This window comes from Sardina pilchardus, chromosome 24 (genome assembly GCF_963854185.1).
Source record: "Sardina pilchardus chromosome 24, fSarPil1.1, whole genome shotgun sequence".
NCBI lineage: Eukaryota > Metazoa > Chordata > Actinopteri > Clupeiformes > Clupeidae > Sardina > Sardina pilchardus.
The window spans coordinates 19,214,310-19,230,112 of record NC_085017.1 but is presented as its reverse complement, the minus strand read 5'-3'; the positions used below and the strand labels follow the sequence as shown (position 1 = coordinate 19,230,112).

The following is a 15,803-nucleotide window of genomic DNA, read 5'->3' as shown; positions in this document are numbered from 1 at the left end:
AAGTATCGCCTGTAGGAGGCAATCATGTGCTCTTTACAAATCATGCGGTAGAACTTCACATCAGACGAAGAAGAACCATTGATCTCGTTTGAGAATGCAAGAAAATGGCGGCAGATATATACAGACTCACATGACTGATAGCGTTTCATTGAAACAAGTGTTTGCTGAACAAATACATATCTTTTCGGATAATCATTTTATTTAAGTATCAACGATCCTCAAAATACATCATGTTCGTTGCTCGAAGTATTGCTGCAGACCATAAGGATCTCATACATGATGTATCCTATGACTTCCATGGTCGGCGAATGGCGACTTGTTCCAGTGACCAAAGTGTCAAGGTGTGGTAATGTTATGAAAGTTATGTTGTGTTACTGTCAAGCAAGGCATACATTTTATTCACCCAAGACGGCTCCTATTATGCTTTAATATTTCTACACAGAGACCACCCATCGCTAACGTAGAAGAAGTTGTAGTAAATTGAATCCGCAGTTGATATGGCTAACTAACTAGCTCGTTAAGTTAGCTACAGCTAACGTTAGTTTGATGTTTTGATGTAAAGTACAGCCACGTATCCCAATATTTCATGCGGATAATTGTCCACTTTACAAGTTGGTTCATATGGTCAGTCATATTATGCATTTCACTCCCATAAGGAGTTTGCTGTTGTAAATTACTACATTGTAACTAATGTTAACCTTCGCGACACCTCTCCTGAAGGGTTCTTTCTCATACCAGTTTAGTATACATTTAGTGTCTAACCTGCCGGCAAGGTCTGGTATTTTGACAGATGTTCTACATTATAGGTGTGGGACAAAAGTGATGATGGAGAGTGGCATTGCACTGCTAGCTGGAAGGTGAGTAGCTTTTGTAATGTCACTTTCACTAACCACTGACCTTAAAGTAAAATCTTATCTTTATACTGCTTCACTCATACTTATGGGACACACGAATATGTTTTTTTTTTCTTTTAAAATGATTATCTTCCTGTATGGCTTTCTCCTTTCTTCCCTGCCTCCTTGCTGAAAACATCTCCTGTTTGTGTGAGTGTAGACACACAGTGGGTCAGTGTGGCGGGTGACCTGGGCCCATCCAGAGTTTGGCCAGGTGTTGGCGTCCTGCTCCTTTGATCGGACTGCGGCTGTATGGGAGGAGATTGTGGGAGAGTCCAATGACAAACAGCGGGGCCTCAGCCACTGGGTAAGACCTGTGCTATAGAGAATGCAGAGTCTGACGTCGCAGTGCATTCGATGCAGTGTGAAATGCATGATGCTGCCATCTTTGTTGGTATCAGTTAGATGAGGCGTTCACTGATAAGGTTTTATGTTGCACTTTCAGAACACACTGAGATGTGTGTGTGTGTGTGTGTGTGTGTGTGTGTGTGTGTGTGTGTGTGTGTGTGTGCGTCTGTGCGTCTGTGCCTGTGTCTGTCAAATCAAGGGTGATGTATTTTCTCTTGTCCTCAGATCAAAAGAACCACGTTGGTGGACAGTCGGACATCCGTGACCGATGTGAAGTTTGCGCCCAAGCACATGGGCCTGATGCTGACCACCTGCTCGGCCGATGGGGTGGTGCGCATTTATGAGGCGCCAGATGTCATGAACCTTAGCCAGTGGTCCCTGCAGCATGAGATCTCCTGTAAGCTCAGCTGCTCCTGCATCTCCTGGAACCCCTCCAGGTTTGGACACACACACACACACACACACACACACACACACACAAATTAACAATTTAGTTCAGTGCCTTTCCGATATGCCTATAGTCAATTGTCACAATAGTCTGAAAGTCTGAAAGCCTAACCCTACATTTCCATTTATTTGTACAAGGCGTTCGTCAGAAGATCTACCATTCTTCTGAGTGTTTAACTTTTGCAGAATTTGATCGCAGCCTTATCAAACCTGGCTTTGCATGTTCATTCAATTGGTACTCTAGTAAGCACCAAACAAAGTATCTTCGGTGTGTGGACAAAACAAGGCATGCAAAGACATAATCTTGGGCTATGGAAAACAATGATCAAAATGTCTACCATTTTCTGGCATTTGATCGATCAAACCACTAACTGATTAATCAAGAAAATAATCTGCAGATTAATTGATGTTTATTTATATCCTAAACATAATTTAAATTGAATTCCTTGGGTTCCAGTGGTTCTCCACCTTCTTCTTGCTATCGGAAGATTCGGAACATACTTTCTGTCAGTGTAGTTTTGCTGAACTGGGCGTGTGTAAAAAATGTCTTCCTCAGACAGCCATGATATTATGCTCCTGACCCAAGTACTTTGAGATAATTTCAAATGGTGGAGTGTCCCACCTACCACTAGGTGGCGACCCGTGCCCTACATCCAGTTTCCTTGGTTTCTCTGCTGCAGTAACTGCACTGCTTACATACAAAGCTGGAAAACATGAATAATAACTAAATTCTGCAGACATTGTCAGAGGTTTCTGATGCAAGGTTTGAAATTTAAGATGCCTTGAAGAAGCATTTCTAAAGCCAGTGAACTTTTGTCTAATGAAAACCTAAGATGTTCTAGTGTCTAGCTCAGTATGGCCTGGCTTTCTATTTTATTATTCTTGGGTTCTAAAAAAAATAGGCGGGCTTCTCGCCGTGTGCTGTGTTGATTCCTTAGTTGTTTTTGTTGTTCTGCAAATAGCTTTTGCGTCCCCCCAGGTTGGATGCAAAAGATACTGATCCACTCACGAGATGCCAAACTCTCAAATTCATGCTCTTATTCTTCCTCTTCTAAACCCAGTTCCCGGGCCCACCCCCCTATGTTTGCCGTCGGCAGTGATGACAATGTCACTTACACTGGGAAAGTTCAGATCTTCGAATACAACGAAAACACAAGGTGCGCCCCAACCTGCCATCTTTCACAGTTCCTGTAACTCCACTGATCTGAGTATATCTTAACGGTGATGGTTGAAGTACTCCTGAATATGATGTTTTTTTTGTATCTTATTTCTTTTCTTCCAGAAAGTACGCAAAGGCTGAGACTCTGATGACCGTCACTGACCCAGTGCATGACGTTGCCTTTGCCCCCAATCTGGGCCGCTCCTTCCACGTCCTCGCCATAGCAACCAAAGACGTACGAATCTTCAAGCTTGTCCCCCTGCGGTGAGTTGGATGAGTAAATTAAAGCACCATTCTCTGTATCAGAGGGTTTTTTTCTGTATGAAATTATACATTTTTTGTATGAGTTGGCAATGCAGGCAGCGCACTAAAGGCTGTGACCTTGGCTGAAGTGGAAACAGGATTTGTCTCTGTCATTGACTGGAATTAACTGTGAAGTGTTTATCGCCGCTAAAGATTGTTATATACGGCCTGATTAATCTGAGGAAAGGCAAAATGACAAAAGCATTGGGACTGGGTTCAAGTGTGATTTCCTCTTCCTGCATCCTGCCCCGTGCTGGCCGGCCTTTCTGACGGTCCAGGCGGGAGACGGCCACCACGTCAGGCCCCACCAAGTTCGAGGTGCAGGTCATGGCCCAGTTCGACAACCACAACTCACAGGTGTGGCGGGTGAGCTGGAACATCACCAGCACGCTGCTGGCCTCATCCGGAGACGACGGCTGCGTCCGGCTTTGGAAAGGTCAGGGGTCAGCCAAAACCGCAGGACAATGCCATCGCATTGTGTTCTGGTGGTTTTGTGTTTTGGAAAAAGTGAAGTCAGGAGGTGTGGTTGGTACAAATAGGCCATTTACAAAGTCTGATGCTGTCAACAGGCCAGGTCTCGGTACGTTTCTCACATGGAAAAACTGCTGGAGAATCGCTTGATTTGACTTCAGACTGAGTATTTGGTTGACTTCAAAATATTTGGTTGAAATAAATGACCAAATAACCAATGACTGCTAGAATAATTTACACACATGCTTAGTACTATAGTATATGTACTTTACAATACACGCTAGATGTACAGTGAAGTAGTACTTGCATACATACTGTACAGTGTACATACATATATGTGAATCATATACATGTATGCATACTGTACATGCATGCTAAACTCTTGTCTTGTTTTTTGCCTCCCTCAGCAAATTACATGGATAACTGGAAGTGCACAGGGATCTTGAGGGGTGATGGCACCCCAGTTAATGGGACTTCGGGTCAAGCAGGGACGGCCAACGCCGTAGGGGCCTCTGGGACACTGGCGTCTCAGGCGGCGGTTGGCGGGGCGGTGTCTGCCGGGAGGTCAGTGTGACGCGCCGGCATGGCGACGCTTTCAGCTTGTCTCCAAGCACAGGAAGTCAACAGCCCACTGGAGCAGTAGCGCTTCGGAGGACATTTGGGCTCTTGTGGTTGTGCACTTAACCAGAAGAGCTTAGGCTTGCATTACACGCTTGGAATTAGCATCCACCATAGCATCCTAAGAGACTTCGAGTACAATTAACGCACCAATTTACCAGTCCTGCACAGTATGCTACACATGAATCTAATCATGTTCATTTTGACACTCTAGTGTCGCTAACTACATTCTGTAGTATGGATTTAGATATCGTGGTAATACAAAAGGAGCTCAATGTAGCCTGACTGTACGATTGTGAGCGATTTGAGTGAGAGATTTTTGTGCACCTAATGAGTGAAGCTTGAACCCATATCTTGCTGTAGTTGTGTTGTGTGATGTGTAACCTGCCTGTGTTGTGTCCCCCTTAACAGACCGAAGGCTCAGCTGATGCCAGGCTAATGGAGATGTGTACTGCTCGCTGCATGCTCACAACAGGATTGGACTGTTAGTTTTGATTTTATCCCGCCCCCTTCACTTTTAGACCAACCAAAAACCTCTTCACTTATGTCACAAGTGAGCTTTATGTAGAGTTAAATGAAATGGGACCAGACACACTTTTCTTTGTCCGGTTTGACCGCTACAGGTGTGTTCAGAGGCTCTTGTAACTTGGTGCTATCTTTTTATTTTTATGTCTGGTGTAGGTAAAGCTCATTTTTGGGGCGATAACTTTGCTTAAAGACGTTGCATGTCTCGTTCGAACACGCCCTCAGTTCTGGTACCAAATTTGGTCTAGATTTCATCCAATCAAAATTACATTGGTTTGCCTGGATTAGGAGCAGTTCTAGACTGCCTTGCCTTTTGAGCTGAGAATCCGCACTGTAAATTGGGATTTGTTCAGACCTAAAATTAGTCGTTGCCCAGGAAACTAGCCCTTACACTTGACAAGCCAACTTCTCGCTGATACTTGTATGATTGTGTGGATATTTCAAGGATGGATGGTGTGACTGAGTTATATTAATAATGGCGCTTAACTAATACATTGAAAGCAATTTTTTCATCACTAGTTTTGTCTGCATTGCTATTACCGCCTCTTGATTTATCTATCTACCCACAAACCATCATGGGCCTTACCACCTGTAGGCAAATGGATGCTTAGTTCACATTTTTACAACTCCCCCTAACTGTGAATAACATATAGGAGTTGACTAAATAAATGTTTACTCAAATGCATTTGTAAATGCTCAAATGCTCCCAGAAAGGCCTCTTGCACCTGCAAAATACACCTGGCATCCTTTGAAAATGTTGGTAGCAATTTATTACTGGTCTAGTCATTTTTTTTGCCATCTGAGATCTTCGGGAATTTCCCAAGTGTAGAGGTGTGAAAGGCGTACGTGCGTGCGTGTGTTGACTAATATGCCAATGCTGTTTCCGCCGTTGACTGCCATTCTCTCTGCATTTCCAAACCAATTCTTCGAAAAAGACCCTAAATTCCGGCAAACAGTCTGTCATCTAACATCATGAAATGCAGTGCCTCAGATTGCTTTCTGGGTGTATGGCTCATAAAGGTAGCTGATCCTGTTTATATATGCTCTGTGTTGCTTTGCTTCCCAGAATGCGTGACTCAAAGATCAATAGCTACCTTGTTGGAATGGGCTGTGTTACACCGACGGAGCCTTGAGAGCAACCTTGAGAGTGCCAAACATAAAGCCATCTGTAGTGAGCATTTGAGCATTCTTGGGGAGGGACTCTGCTATTTTATTTTAAAAATCAAGAGATGATCGTCAAGAGGAATGCTCAAAAGATGTGCGCATGTTACATGTTTATGTGAGTGAGTGTGTGTAGGGAATGGAGAGTAGGAGAGTTGAAAAGAATGAAAAGGTTTTTTTGTAGATGTGAAATTTCTAACTTTTGCGAGTGACGTAATTTGTACAATAAAGATCGGTAATAACACCACATTGCACGTGTTTTCTGAGTTCCACATTTTACTCATGTTCTTTACCCTGTGTCACTTGAATTGTTTGAGTTGTTTCAATCTAGAGAGAATAACAGAAGTCAAATTGCAGATGTCATTTGTGCTGCTTTTGCAGAATGTATTGCGTAACATTTCCTGATGTTAACATTGAGAGAATGCAATGAAACAACAATCTTGCTTCACAACACAAGGTCAGTTGGAGTGTGACCATACATATAAGTTGATAGAATTCTGCTGAATTTTGCTGTATAACTGAAGACACCTTAACATTTCAAATGACAATTTTAGACACCTGTTCCAGATAAACTTAATTCTAGCTGAGGAAGGCTGCACAATTGCACACTCATCCAGTTCTCCCAGCCATCCCAGTGAGCTCCCATATGCGCATGCGTGATAAGCACAAGACTTTTATTACTGGGTCATCGCGGAGAGAACACATAATGACAAGTCTAGAGTGAAAATGCAGGCATCTTCCCATTTGTGTCTGTGTCAAAGTGTTGCAGACGGCGGACTACCCAGCGTGACGAGGGGGTTGAGAGACAGATAAAATAGCTGCTTGTGGGTGTCTGCTTGCTAATTGGTGCTTGGCTTGTTTGCACAGACGCAAGGAGACTTGCGTGAAAAGCATCAGCTACATTTCAGCCTGTGCACGCCTCCACCACTACCACCTCACCCTCTGCTCCCCCTCGGGAAGCAATATAACCATCCTCCGTCTCCTTTTCATTTGTTGGTCGTCTGTTGTTCTTTAATATCTTTTTTTCCCCCTCAAATTCTTTTCCACCCAAACTCATTTCTTGTCCTCTTCTCCTTTTCTGTTCACCATTTCTCTCTCCCTCTTCTGCTCCTCTGTATGGTCATTGTCGGTTCTCTCTTTTCCTGCTCCAGATATTTCTTCCCCCACCTGGACCCCCCCAGGACAGGCTCCAGGCTTGGCCACCTCCTCCCCCCCCACTCGCTCATCGAGCAGACGTGTGAGTCGGAGCCTGGGATGGCACAGCCTCCTCAGCTCCACAGGAGGTTCATAGCTCCCCCCAGCAGTCAGATCCCAGAGCACGACTGACAAAATTGACTAGGCCTTCCCGCCCGCCCACCTGTCAGGGTCACAGTCATACTCACCTGTGTAGATGTTTTTTCACTGAGAGGATGTTGAAATGAAGCCATCTTGTTTGACAATCAAAGACTGAACTTGTTCGTGGCATTCATTTTGTTGCAACTCAATGACTATTTTGGCATGTTGATCAAATTTAAATTCAAAAGGAGCTTTATTAGCATGACCATAACGTTGTACAGTACTGGCAAAGCACCAGTGGAAAGGCATGGGTCATATTTTGGTCCACAGGATATGTGTCTTTAAAAAGGGTTCGGTATTACTAGTGTTTTTGTGTTATTCAGTTCAACTACCTCATGGGGCATGAAGGTATTATTCAAACACACCTATACTTATTTAGTATTTAGTTCAGCCACTCCACCAGAAATTAATCAGTTGAATCCCCACTAGTTCTAATACTTCTGTTCGTGTCCACTGCCCTGTTGGTGCAGTGTCATAGCCAGGAGCTCCCCCTGCAAGGCACATCAACCCTGGTGGAGAGGCTCAGTTGTGGGGATCAGAGGCAGGCAGGATGCTGGGTCATGGCCTGATGGCTGGTGGTGGGGAGTTTTTCCTGAGGGGGTGCACCAGACAGTTGCCCTGAAACCTACAGCACGGTGCCCTAATTACACACCTGGCCAGCCTGTGGCTATGTCTGGGCTGGGACTGGCCACATACACATACACACACATTATTTTTCCTACCAATATATATATACATACACTGTCTTTTTCTTTCTTTCACACATACACACACACACACACACCTGTATGGTGAAACGCATGTAATGAACATATAACAGATGCAAGTGTGTGTGCTCAAGATATGAAACACACACACACTTGCATCTAGACACACTTTCAGACATGTACCCCTCCCCAATCCCTTTACCCATATACACGGACACAAACACACACTACACAAGTCAGACGCGCACACACACACACAAAGGGCTCAGCCACTCTTGTCCGTGCCACCAGCCTCCTCAAATCTCAGCCACGGGGGGTCCCCCCACCCTTCTGTAAATGAACCTTTTAGGAGGGTAAATGATTCGGGCCCTCGTTTATGCGCCCCCACCTCCCCTTCCGCACACGCACACTCACCCCTTCTCCTCCCGTGGCTGTCTCATCTGCACAGACGAAGCCACCCTGGCAACAGGCCCATGCCCCCCAGGGGGGTAAGGATTCATTCAATTAAAATCTCACCAGGGGGTAGTGTCTGGGGTCTAACTCCACACACAGGCACATATATACATACTTAGACACACATTCTGGTTGCCCTGAGTATGTCTGGATGTAGACTGGTTAATGACATTTTTGGTGTGTGTGCGTGTGTGTGTGTGTGTGTGTGTGTGTGTGTGTGTGTGGCTGTGTTGTTTTTCTGAAACTGCTTTGTGCTGTCATGCCTTTTAATCAGATGGTATTGTTTTCGGTCTGCAGAGACATCTACATTATGGGGGATGGACTGAGGTTTTCAGAAAGTGCTCAGCATCAGCATTATGTATGTGTGTGTGTGTGTGTGTGTGTGTGTGTGTGTGTGTGTGTGTGTGTGTGTGTGTGTGTGTGTGTGTGTGGTGGGGTAAGGGCAATTATATTCTTCTCCCAAGATAATTGCCTGTGGCCTTTCCAAGAGTTAAATGTGTGGATGTGGTCTCTACCATCATACGATGATCATATGCTTTGATTGAAATATGTACTTTGGAATTTCTGCCAGAAAAAGCCAAGTGAGATTTCATTCTTTATATAGACTATAGTTTGGCAGGACTAATTCTTGAAAATAATTAAAAAATTAAATTGCATAGGCTATTGAAATGTATTGTGTTTCATGTGATTAAGTCTGCATGTATACAATATGAATAACATGTTATTTCTAAATACAAGCATCAACAATTTTATTTCCAAACTCAAGTAGCCTAAATTTTATAGTAATTCTATAGCCTACGTCAACATGTTTATAACACACTTATAAGATACTGTATTAAACAATGTCTTTAAAAACACTCGCAAAGGATTACACTTTTTCAAACCTTTCATTAGTACTCCTACTCTGCAGATGTCGCTACAGCGTTTTCTAAATTATTCAGGTGGAGCAGGGAGAAAAACTGGATTGGAACACAACGGAGTTTGTGCACTGTCGAGTTTGGCATTGGCAATGAGTGAGATCGTCTAGACGCACTTGACACCCTCGGGTAGGGAACGCCGTCTGGCTCTCAAGACGCCTTTCACTCCGCGGGATAGTCGAGAACGCCACGAAGAGCTCGCAAATGTAAGCTGTTTTTTCCCTTCCTTTAAAGTTAGGCTATGTATCGTTGGTCGGGTACTCTGTGGCTGACGAATAGAGGAATGGGGAGTGCTGCAGTTCTGCAAGAAAAAGGGCGATGGAAGTTGTTGCAGACAGCGTAGTCGAAAAGAAAACAGGGCTCACGTTTGAGGTCTCAAGTTCTTAAAGGGAGCGTTTACAAGATGTGCTGGCTAGAAGATACGCTAGCATTGTAACGTTAATGGTTGAGATATCTGTAATATTAGCATTGTGCCGTCGGTATTGCTGGCATAAAATCGACTTTACCCTATGGAAAAACGTTGTTCGCTTTTCTTCGCATAATTTAGTTCGGGGGGGCTCAAGAACGCTGAAAATGCCTAGGGTGCCCGAGCGAGGTTTGAGGATGCAGGAAACTTCTAATCATGGCTGTGGAAATTGTTTTGAAACCGTTTGCAATGGCCATGTTACATTATTGCGTACAACTGAATGCAAGATGGAGATGTTGAGATTTTAACGTTTGGGCCTCCGTTTTTTTCCCCCTTTCAAGTTTACTTGGTTTTGTGTCTCCTGTTTCTATTTGGTTTAACATTCATTTGCAAGGATTTTTCACCGTTGTGCATTTATAATTCGTTAATAATGTTTTTTTTTTTAAAATGTGAATAGTGCTTTTCAGTTTTAACGGTAAACTCAGCTTTCCTATAAGTTCAAGTTCAACCATTACATGCTAACTCCTGTACATGCTGCTGGCTAGTTTTGGACTTAGCCTACCACGAAGTCGTAAGGATGCAGGGATGTAGTCCAAGTCCAATTAATCAAGGGTTGTCATGAACAAGGAGTTCTCTTTAATGCAGTGTATTTTGTAGCCTATTCTCTGTTATACTGCATCATCATCATCACCACCATCATCATCATTGTTACTTTCCACGTTTTTTAATTAATTAATTTATCTATTATTATTATTTTGCTCTTGACAGATGTGCTCTTGTGTGATTTGCCTGAGCCGAGTTCAGTCTCTGTTTTGACACAATACAGAGCTTTTTAGCCATTGTGTGTTTTTCTTCAGACAAACAGCTCATTTGTCTGGAATAGCAGACTACAATCTGATCCAGTTTTACTTGCCTAAAATGATCGTCACCAAATTCTTCACTGCCTACATTTGCTGACAGATGATATAGTGAAGGCATTGGTGTTGTACCGGTCTTCAGGGATGGCAATAGGGAGTGACAGGGAACTAAACAGAGGTGGGTATCAGCCTACCCCTCCCGCTTCCCCATTCCCAAAGACACACACACACACACACACACACACACACACACACCAACTTGTCTCTGTCTGCAGTGGCCTGCACCTTACCCCAAACCTCTGCGGCAAATCTTAAATCAACAGTGGCCTTCCTCTTCCTGGGGACATCTCGTATGCAGGCGCAAGCCTAACAGAGAGTGACATTCCACAGAGCAGAGCACCACTCCAGTCCGAGCCCAAATCTAAAGCCTCAGCAACAACCCCCCAACCCCCCCCCCCCCCCCCCCCCCCCATCCGACACCACCACCGGCACCACCCTTCCCTCTGTGACTTCCAAAAGTGCAGCAGCCCCTGCCATCTTCATGCATTTTGACCATCAATGCAATATACCGGCACTCTCCCTGACACTCTCTTGCTTTCAAAGTCTTTTATTTTCAAATGGGGAAGGATAGATACAGGAATGGTGCGTGTGTGTGTGTGTGTGTGTGTGTGTGTGTGTTTGTCTGTCTGTCTGAGTCATGAGATAGGAGGTGGTAGCCGAGAGCTGGGGGGATGGGGGGATGGGAGGGAGGGCTGGTTGGAGGGGGAGGGCAGCAAGCCAGATCCATTATGTCCCGTCTGAGTGCACTCCGACTGGGCCGCTGGGGAGAGACAGGGCCCCTGTCTGGTCTGGTGCTAGGTCCAGCTGGGTGGTTCTGCCTCTCTCTCTTTCTCTCTCCCTCTCTTCCCCCTCTCTCTTTCTCTATTCCCCTCTCCCTCTCTTCTTTCTCCCCTCGTCCTGAGGAGCCCTCCTGACTCACACAAAAACAAACAGTAAAGGCAGGAGGGGCACTGGAGGACTGTAGGATTGTAGAACACACACACACACACACACACACACACACACACACACACACACACACACACACACAGTCGCACACACACACACACATACACACACAGTCGCACTCACACACTTGCCTGTTTTGCAATGACACGGGTGAGTGAGCCCCCGCTGAACAGACGCAGGAATATGTCTGCACCCCTCTGGGGGGATGGGGTAGTTTGCAGATGTGAAACTCGGCATGGATGTCTGTAGTGCAGTGAGAGTACTTTAGCTTTTAGCTAAGGAGCTGTTTTGATGTGTGTGTGGAGAGGGCGGTGGATGTTAGCCATGGCCATTTTGTATCACTATGTTCTTTAAGTAGAGCTCAGGAGCTTTCTTGCTCTGAGTTTGGCTCAGTCACCAAGAGGGTTCTGCATAGACTTGGAGACTATAACTAAATGAGAGGCCTGTGCCCCTTTTCCCAAGGTCTAAGCTGCCGATGTTCTAATAGAAGGCTGACAACAATCAGTAATGTATTAATGATTGTAAGTAGTTGTGACTTTATCAAGATGGCTAGGCAGAGTTTTGGTGATGACTATACCACCCCTCTCCCCCCCACTCCCATTAAAACACACATTGCTTGATGACTCATGTTAGTCTCGCTCTCATATCAGGAGCTTATGAAACGAACCCCCCATTGAGAGCTCGGTGTATAATATTCATGATGAGCTGGAGTTGGTGGTAACGAGTGGTGTGTGTGCACTCGCAGACGGGAAGTTAAGGCCGTGTGACAGACAGATGACGAGTGCTAAGCTAACCGCATGACTCACCGTCTTCGTTTGTCCCCCACCCCACCACCACCACCACCACCGTTGCCGGCACTTCGCAAGGCGCTGTGACACAAGTTGCGAGACGCGATGTCATGCACAGGGTGTCGGTGACCCAACCCAACTCTGTCTCCTTACTCCCCCCCCCCCCCCCCCCCCCACACACACACACACACTCACTCACTCTCTCTCTCTTTCTCTCTCTCTCTCTCTCTTTCTCTTTCTTTTTCTCTCTCGGGGCTGTGTTTCGTTCACTCATTTCTCTCTTTTTTTCCTTGCATCTGTTTCCATCTCTCTCTCTCTCTCTCTCTCTCTCTCTCTCTCTCTCTCTCTCTCTCGCCTCTGATCCCTGTAACTCTCTTCCTCCCACTCTCTGTTTTATTTATTTTATTGCCGTGTGATGTGTCCCTTTTGTCTGGTTGCTTTGCACATTTATTCCTCTATCTCCTGTGTTTGTTCTTGGTGACCCCCACCCCACACACACACACACACACTTTTTCACGTTTCTCTTTCCTTTTCATCCTTTTTTGTACTTGCCCATTCTCTACGTCCATGTTCTCTACGTGTTTGTCCTGTGTCCATCTCTGTCTCCGTCTCTGCTTCTCTGGCTTTCTCTTTTCTTTTTTTCTTCCACTTTTAGTCTCAGCCATTCTCTGTCTTTTGGTCACTCTCTGTCTCTCCCTGTTGGTCACCCTCGATCCCCCCCTCCCTTCTCTTTCTGTCTCCCCCTCCCCTCTCCTCTCCTCTCTCTCTCTCTCTCTCTCTCTCCATCTCGCCCTCCCTCCCTCTCCCTCTCTGTGTCTCTCTGTCTCTAGCTGAGAGCCGGGCCCGTTGCAGAGGGCTGAACAGACTGCACTGTTTTCTCTCCCTCTTTTATTTTTAGCCGCCACTCCGGCAGCCATCCCAGTCCTCCCCAGGACTCCCAGCGTTCCCCGCCACTCCGGATAAGGCCGGCCATTCCGGGGGCTTCGGCTTCAGCACCCACAATGAGACGCTTTTGAACAAAAAAAAAAAAAAAATGAGAGAGAGAGAGAGTGAGTGAAAGAGAGAGGGGGAGAGAAGGGGGAAAAATGCCTTCTCTTTCTTCGGCAGGTTTTTTTGTGTGTGTGTGTGTGTGTGTGTGTGTCTGTGTGTGTGTGGAGTGTGTTGCTTAGCTCTCTTTGAAGAGCCTCTGTTGTATTCATGTGTACCCCATAAATATTGATCGCAGTTCTGGCTCAACGTGCCTCCTCGCTTTTGAAGGCTCCATGACGGATTAGTTTCCCCACTGCCTTCAAAAAACTGTAGGAGTAATGCATTCTGGAGTCGGGGGGTGACGCGGGATCTGTGAAGCCCGTCCACAAAGGCTAAAGCCTCTGTGAGGATTCAGAATGTAGCGACGGCTAGTGACAGGATTTTGATTTAGCTTAGCTCCTTTTTTTCTTTTTTTGCTACTCTAAGGACTCTTGTCTTAGGGACCTAAACCCTTCTAGTTTTTACATTGACGGAGAAGTGACATTTTGTTTGAAATCATACAAATATTAGTGGTGTAGAATTTTCTATTTGTATCAGTTTTAGCCCTAGCCTACATGCCCCGATTTCAGAATGGCATCATTTTAATTTTTGTCATGTTTTTTTGTTTGTCGTTTTCTTTGGAGGTCCAAATGCCTAGTCAGCACTTATATTTTTCCAATATGCTGACAACCTTTTGACAGCGTTGGTGCCTCAGTTGTCACAGCAGGTCTTCCTATGCGGTAATGGTGTGAGTTGTTGACCACTATGTGCAACTCGAGCAGGTCAACAACTCAAGGCCTCAGCAAAATGGAACGAATGAGAGGCTGTAGTCCTCTCCTTTCATTCGCATGGATCATGATCTGGCAGAATGTAGGGCTGTGTTTGGCCGTGTGTATTCACCCACCCACTCTTTCATCAGAGATGCAGTTAGCCTGTGTGTGTGTGTGTGTGTGTGTGTGCGCGTGTGCACGCGCGAACGACTTGTGTTTGTATGTGCATGCATGAGTAGAACAAGCTCGCACAGAGCAGAATGTGTCATGAAAACTCGATTTAGTTCTTGATTCATCTTCAGCTTTTCTCTAAAGATGAATCAAGATGGTGGTGGCGACGGCGGCGGTGGTGGAGGTGGTGGTGGTGGGTGGTGTTGTTGGATGAGCTTTTTTTATCTGCCGACGGAGATTAAAATGAGAGATGTGTGGAAGATGAGGGAAGGCCCCGGTCATCCCCAAACCCCAGACCGAGCCTGTGATGTTGACCCGCCTCGAGTCGAGTGCCTCTTAACCCCTCCCACCAAAGTCTGTGATTGCAGTGTGGCACAGGGACACACAGTAGGCTGGAGCTCTCCCTCCCTCCCCCCCACCCACCCACCATCCTCCACCACCACCACCACCACCACCACCCTCACCACATGCTGTGAGGATGGGAGAGCCGCCACCACACCCCACCCCCACTTCAGCACTCCACCAAAAAACCCTAGCGCATACTAGTCTACACAGTCCCACCAGCTGCCATCGTAGCTATAGGGTTACATGTGGGCTGAGACACCGAACCCCATCTGACTTTGAACCGAGATCTCTCACACACTCTCCTTCTCTCTCTCTCTCTCTGTCTCTCTCTCTCTCTCTCAAACTCTCCCTTTCTTGCGAGACGCGATGTCATGCACTGGGTGTCAGTGACCTAACCCAACTCTGTCTCCTAACCTCCTCCCCGCCCCTTTCAAACTCTCCCTTTAACTGTTTCTCTCTCCCTCTCTCTCTCTCTCTCTCTCTCTCTCTCTCACACACACTCACTCACACCCTCACCGTCAGTCCTGTTCAATATGTCTGGAGAGCGAACGAGCCAGACAAATCCAGTAATTCTATATCGGCCTCGACGTGATGAGTCTGAAAGGACGGCTGAGACGTTAGTGCGCCAGCTGCATCGTTGCACCAGTGCACCTGCACCATAATGACCCCCCCCCCCCCCCACACCACCACCAATGATTCTCAGCCTTGCATGACATAACGCCAGAGCTCATCTGAGAAGCGGCAGTAAAATGTAACAGAGGGGAGTGTGCAAAATGTGTTTCAAATTTAGATTTTTACTGGTGATACGTTTAAAATTTAAGTCAGTGATTCTCATTGCTCATATTTGTAAGGTTTTCCAAACTAAAAATGGGATAAAGGGGCTACTAGGGGTCTTGCTTGCAACACCGTAGTTGCGTTTAGCAAATGTGTTCAGAAATGCTTTGACCCCAAATTAGCCATGTCGCTCCAGTTCTGTCGGTATTGTTGCTGGTCCCCCTCAGCTGTTAGCGATGACCATGCTAACTAAGGTCATGAATTCCCTTTCCTGAGAGCACAGCTCCATTGGCCTCGGTCATGACATGGCTGTAAACGTGCGAAGTAAATTGCTAAATA

General features: G+C 45.8%; 2 protein-coding genes across 2 annotated transcripts in view; both read left to right on the top strand.

Annotated features, from left to right (window-relative positions):
* The first annotated feature begins 83 nt into the window (after positions 1-83).
* On the top strand, positions 84-6,172 carry seh1l (SEH1-like (S. cerevisiae)). The gene is made up of 9 exons (XM_062528724.1): positions 84-341; positions 807-857; positions 1,054-1,200; positions 1,467-1,678; positions 2,750-2,845; positions 2,971-3,111; positions 3,429-3,586; positions 4,029-4,185; positions 4,651-6,172. Exons 1-9 carry the CDS (start codon positions 231-233, stop codon positions 4,676-4,678), a joined length of 1,101 nt encoding a protein of 366 aa, XP_062384708.1. The 5' UTR covers positions 84-230; the 3' UTR covers positions 4,679-6,172.
* Positions 6,173-9,427: 3,255 nt separating this feature from the next.
* Positions 9,428-15,803, top strand: part of ldlrad4a (low density lipoprotein receptor class A domain containing 4a) — a 68,899-nt gene continuing 62,523 nt past the window's right edge. The window contains exon 1 of the mRNA XM_062528729.1: positions 9,428-9,543. The gene's annotated coding sequence lies outside the window, so the exon portion shown is untranslated. The remainder of the gene's footprint in view (positions 9,544-15,803) is intronic.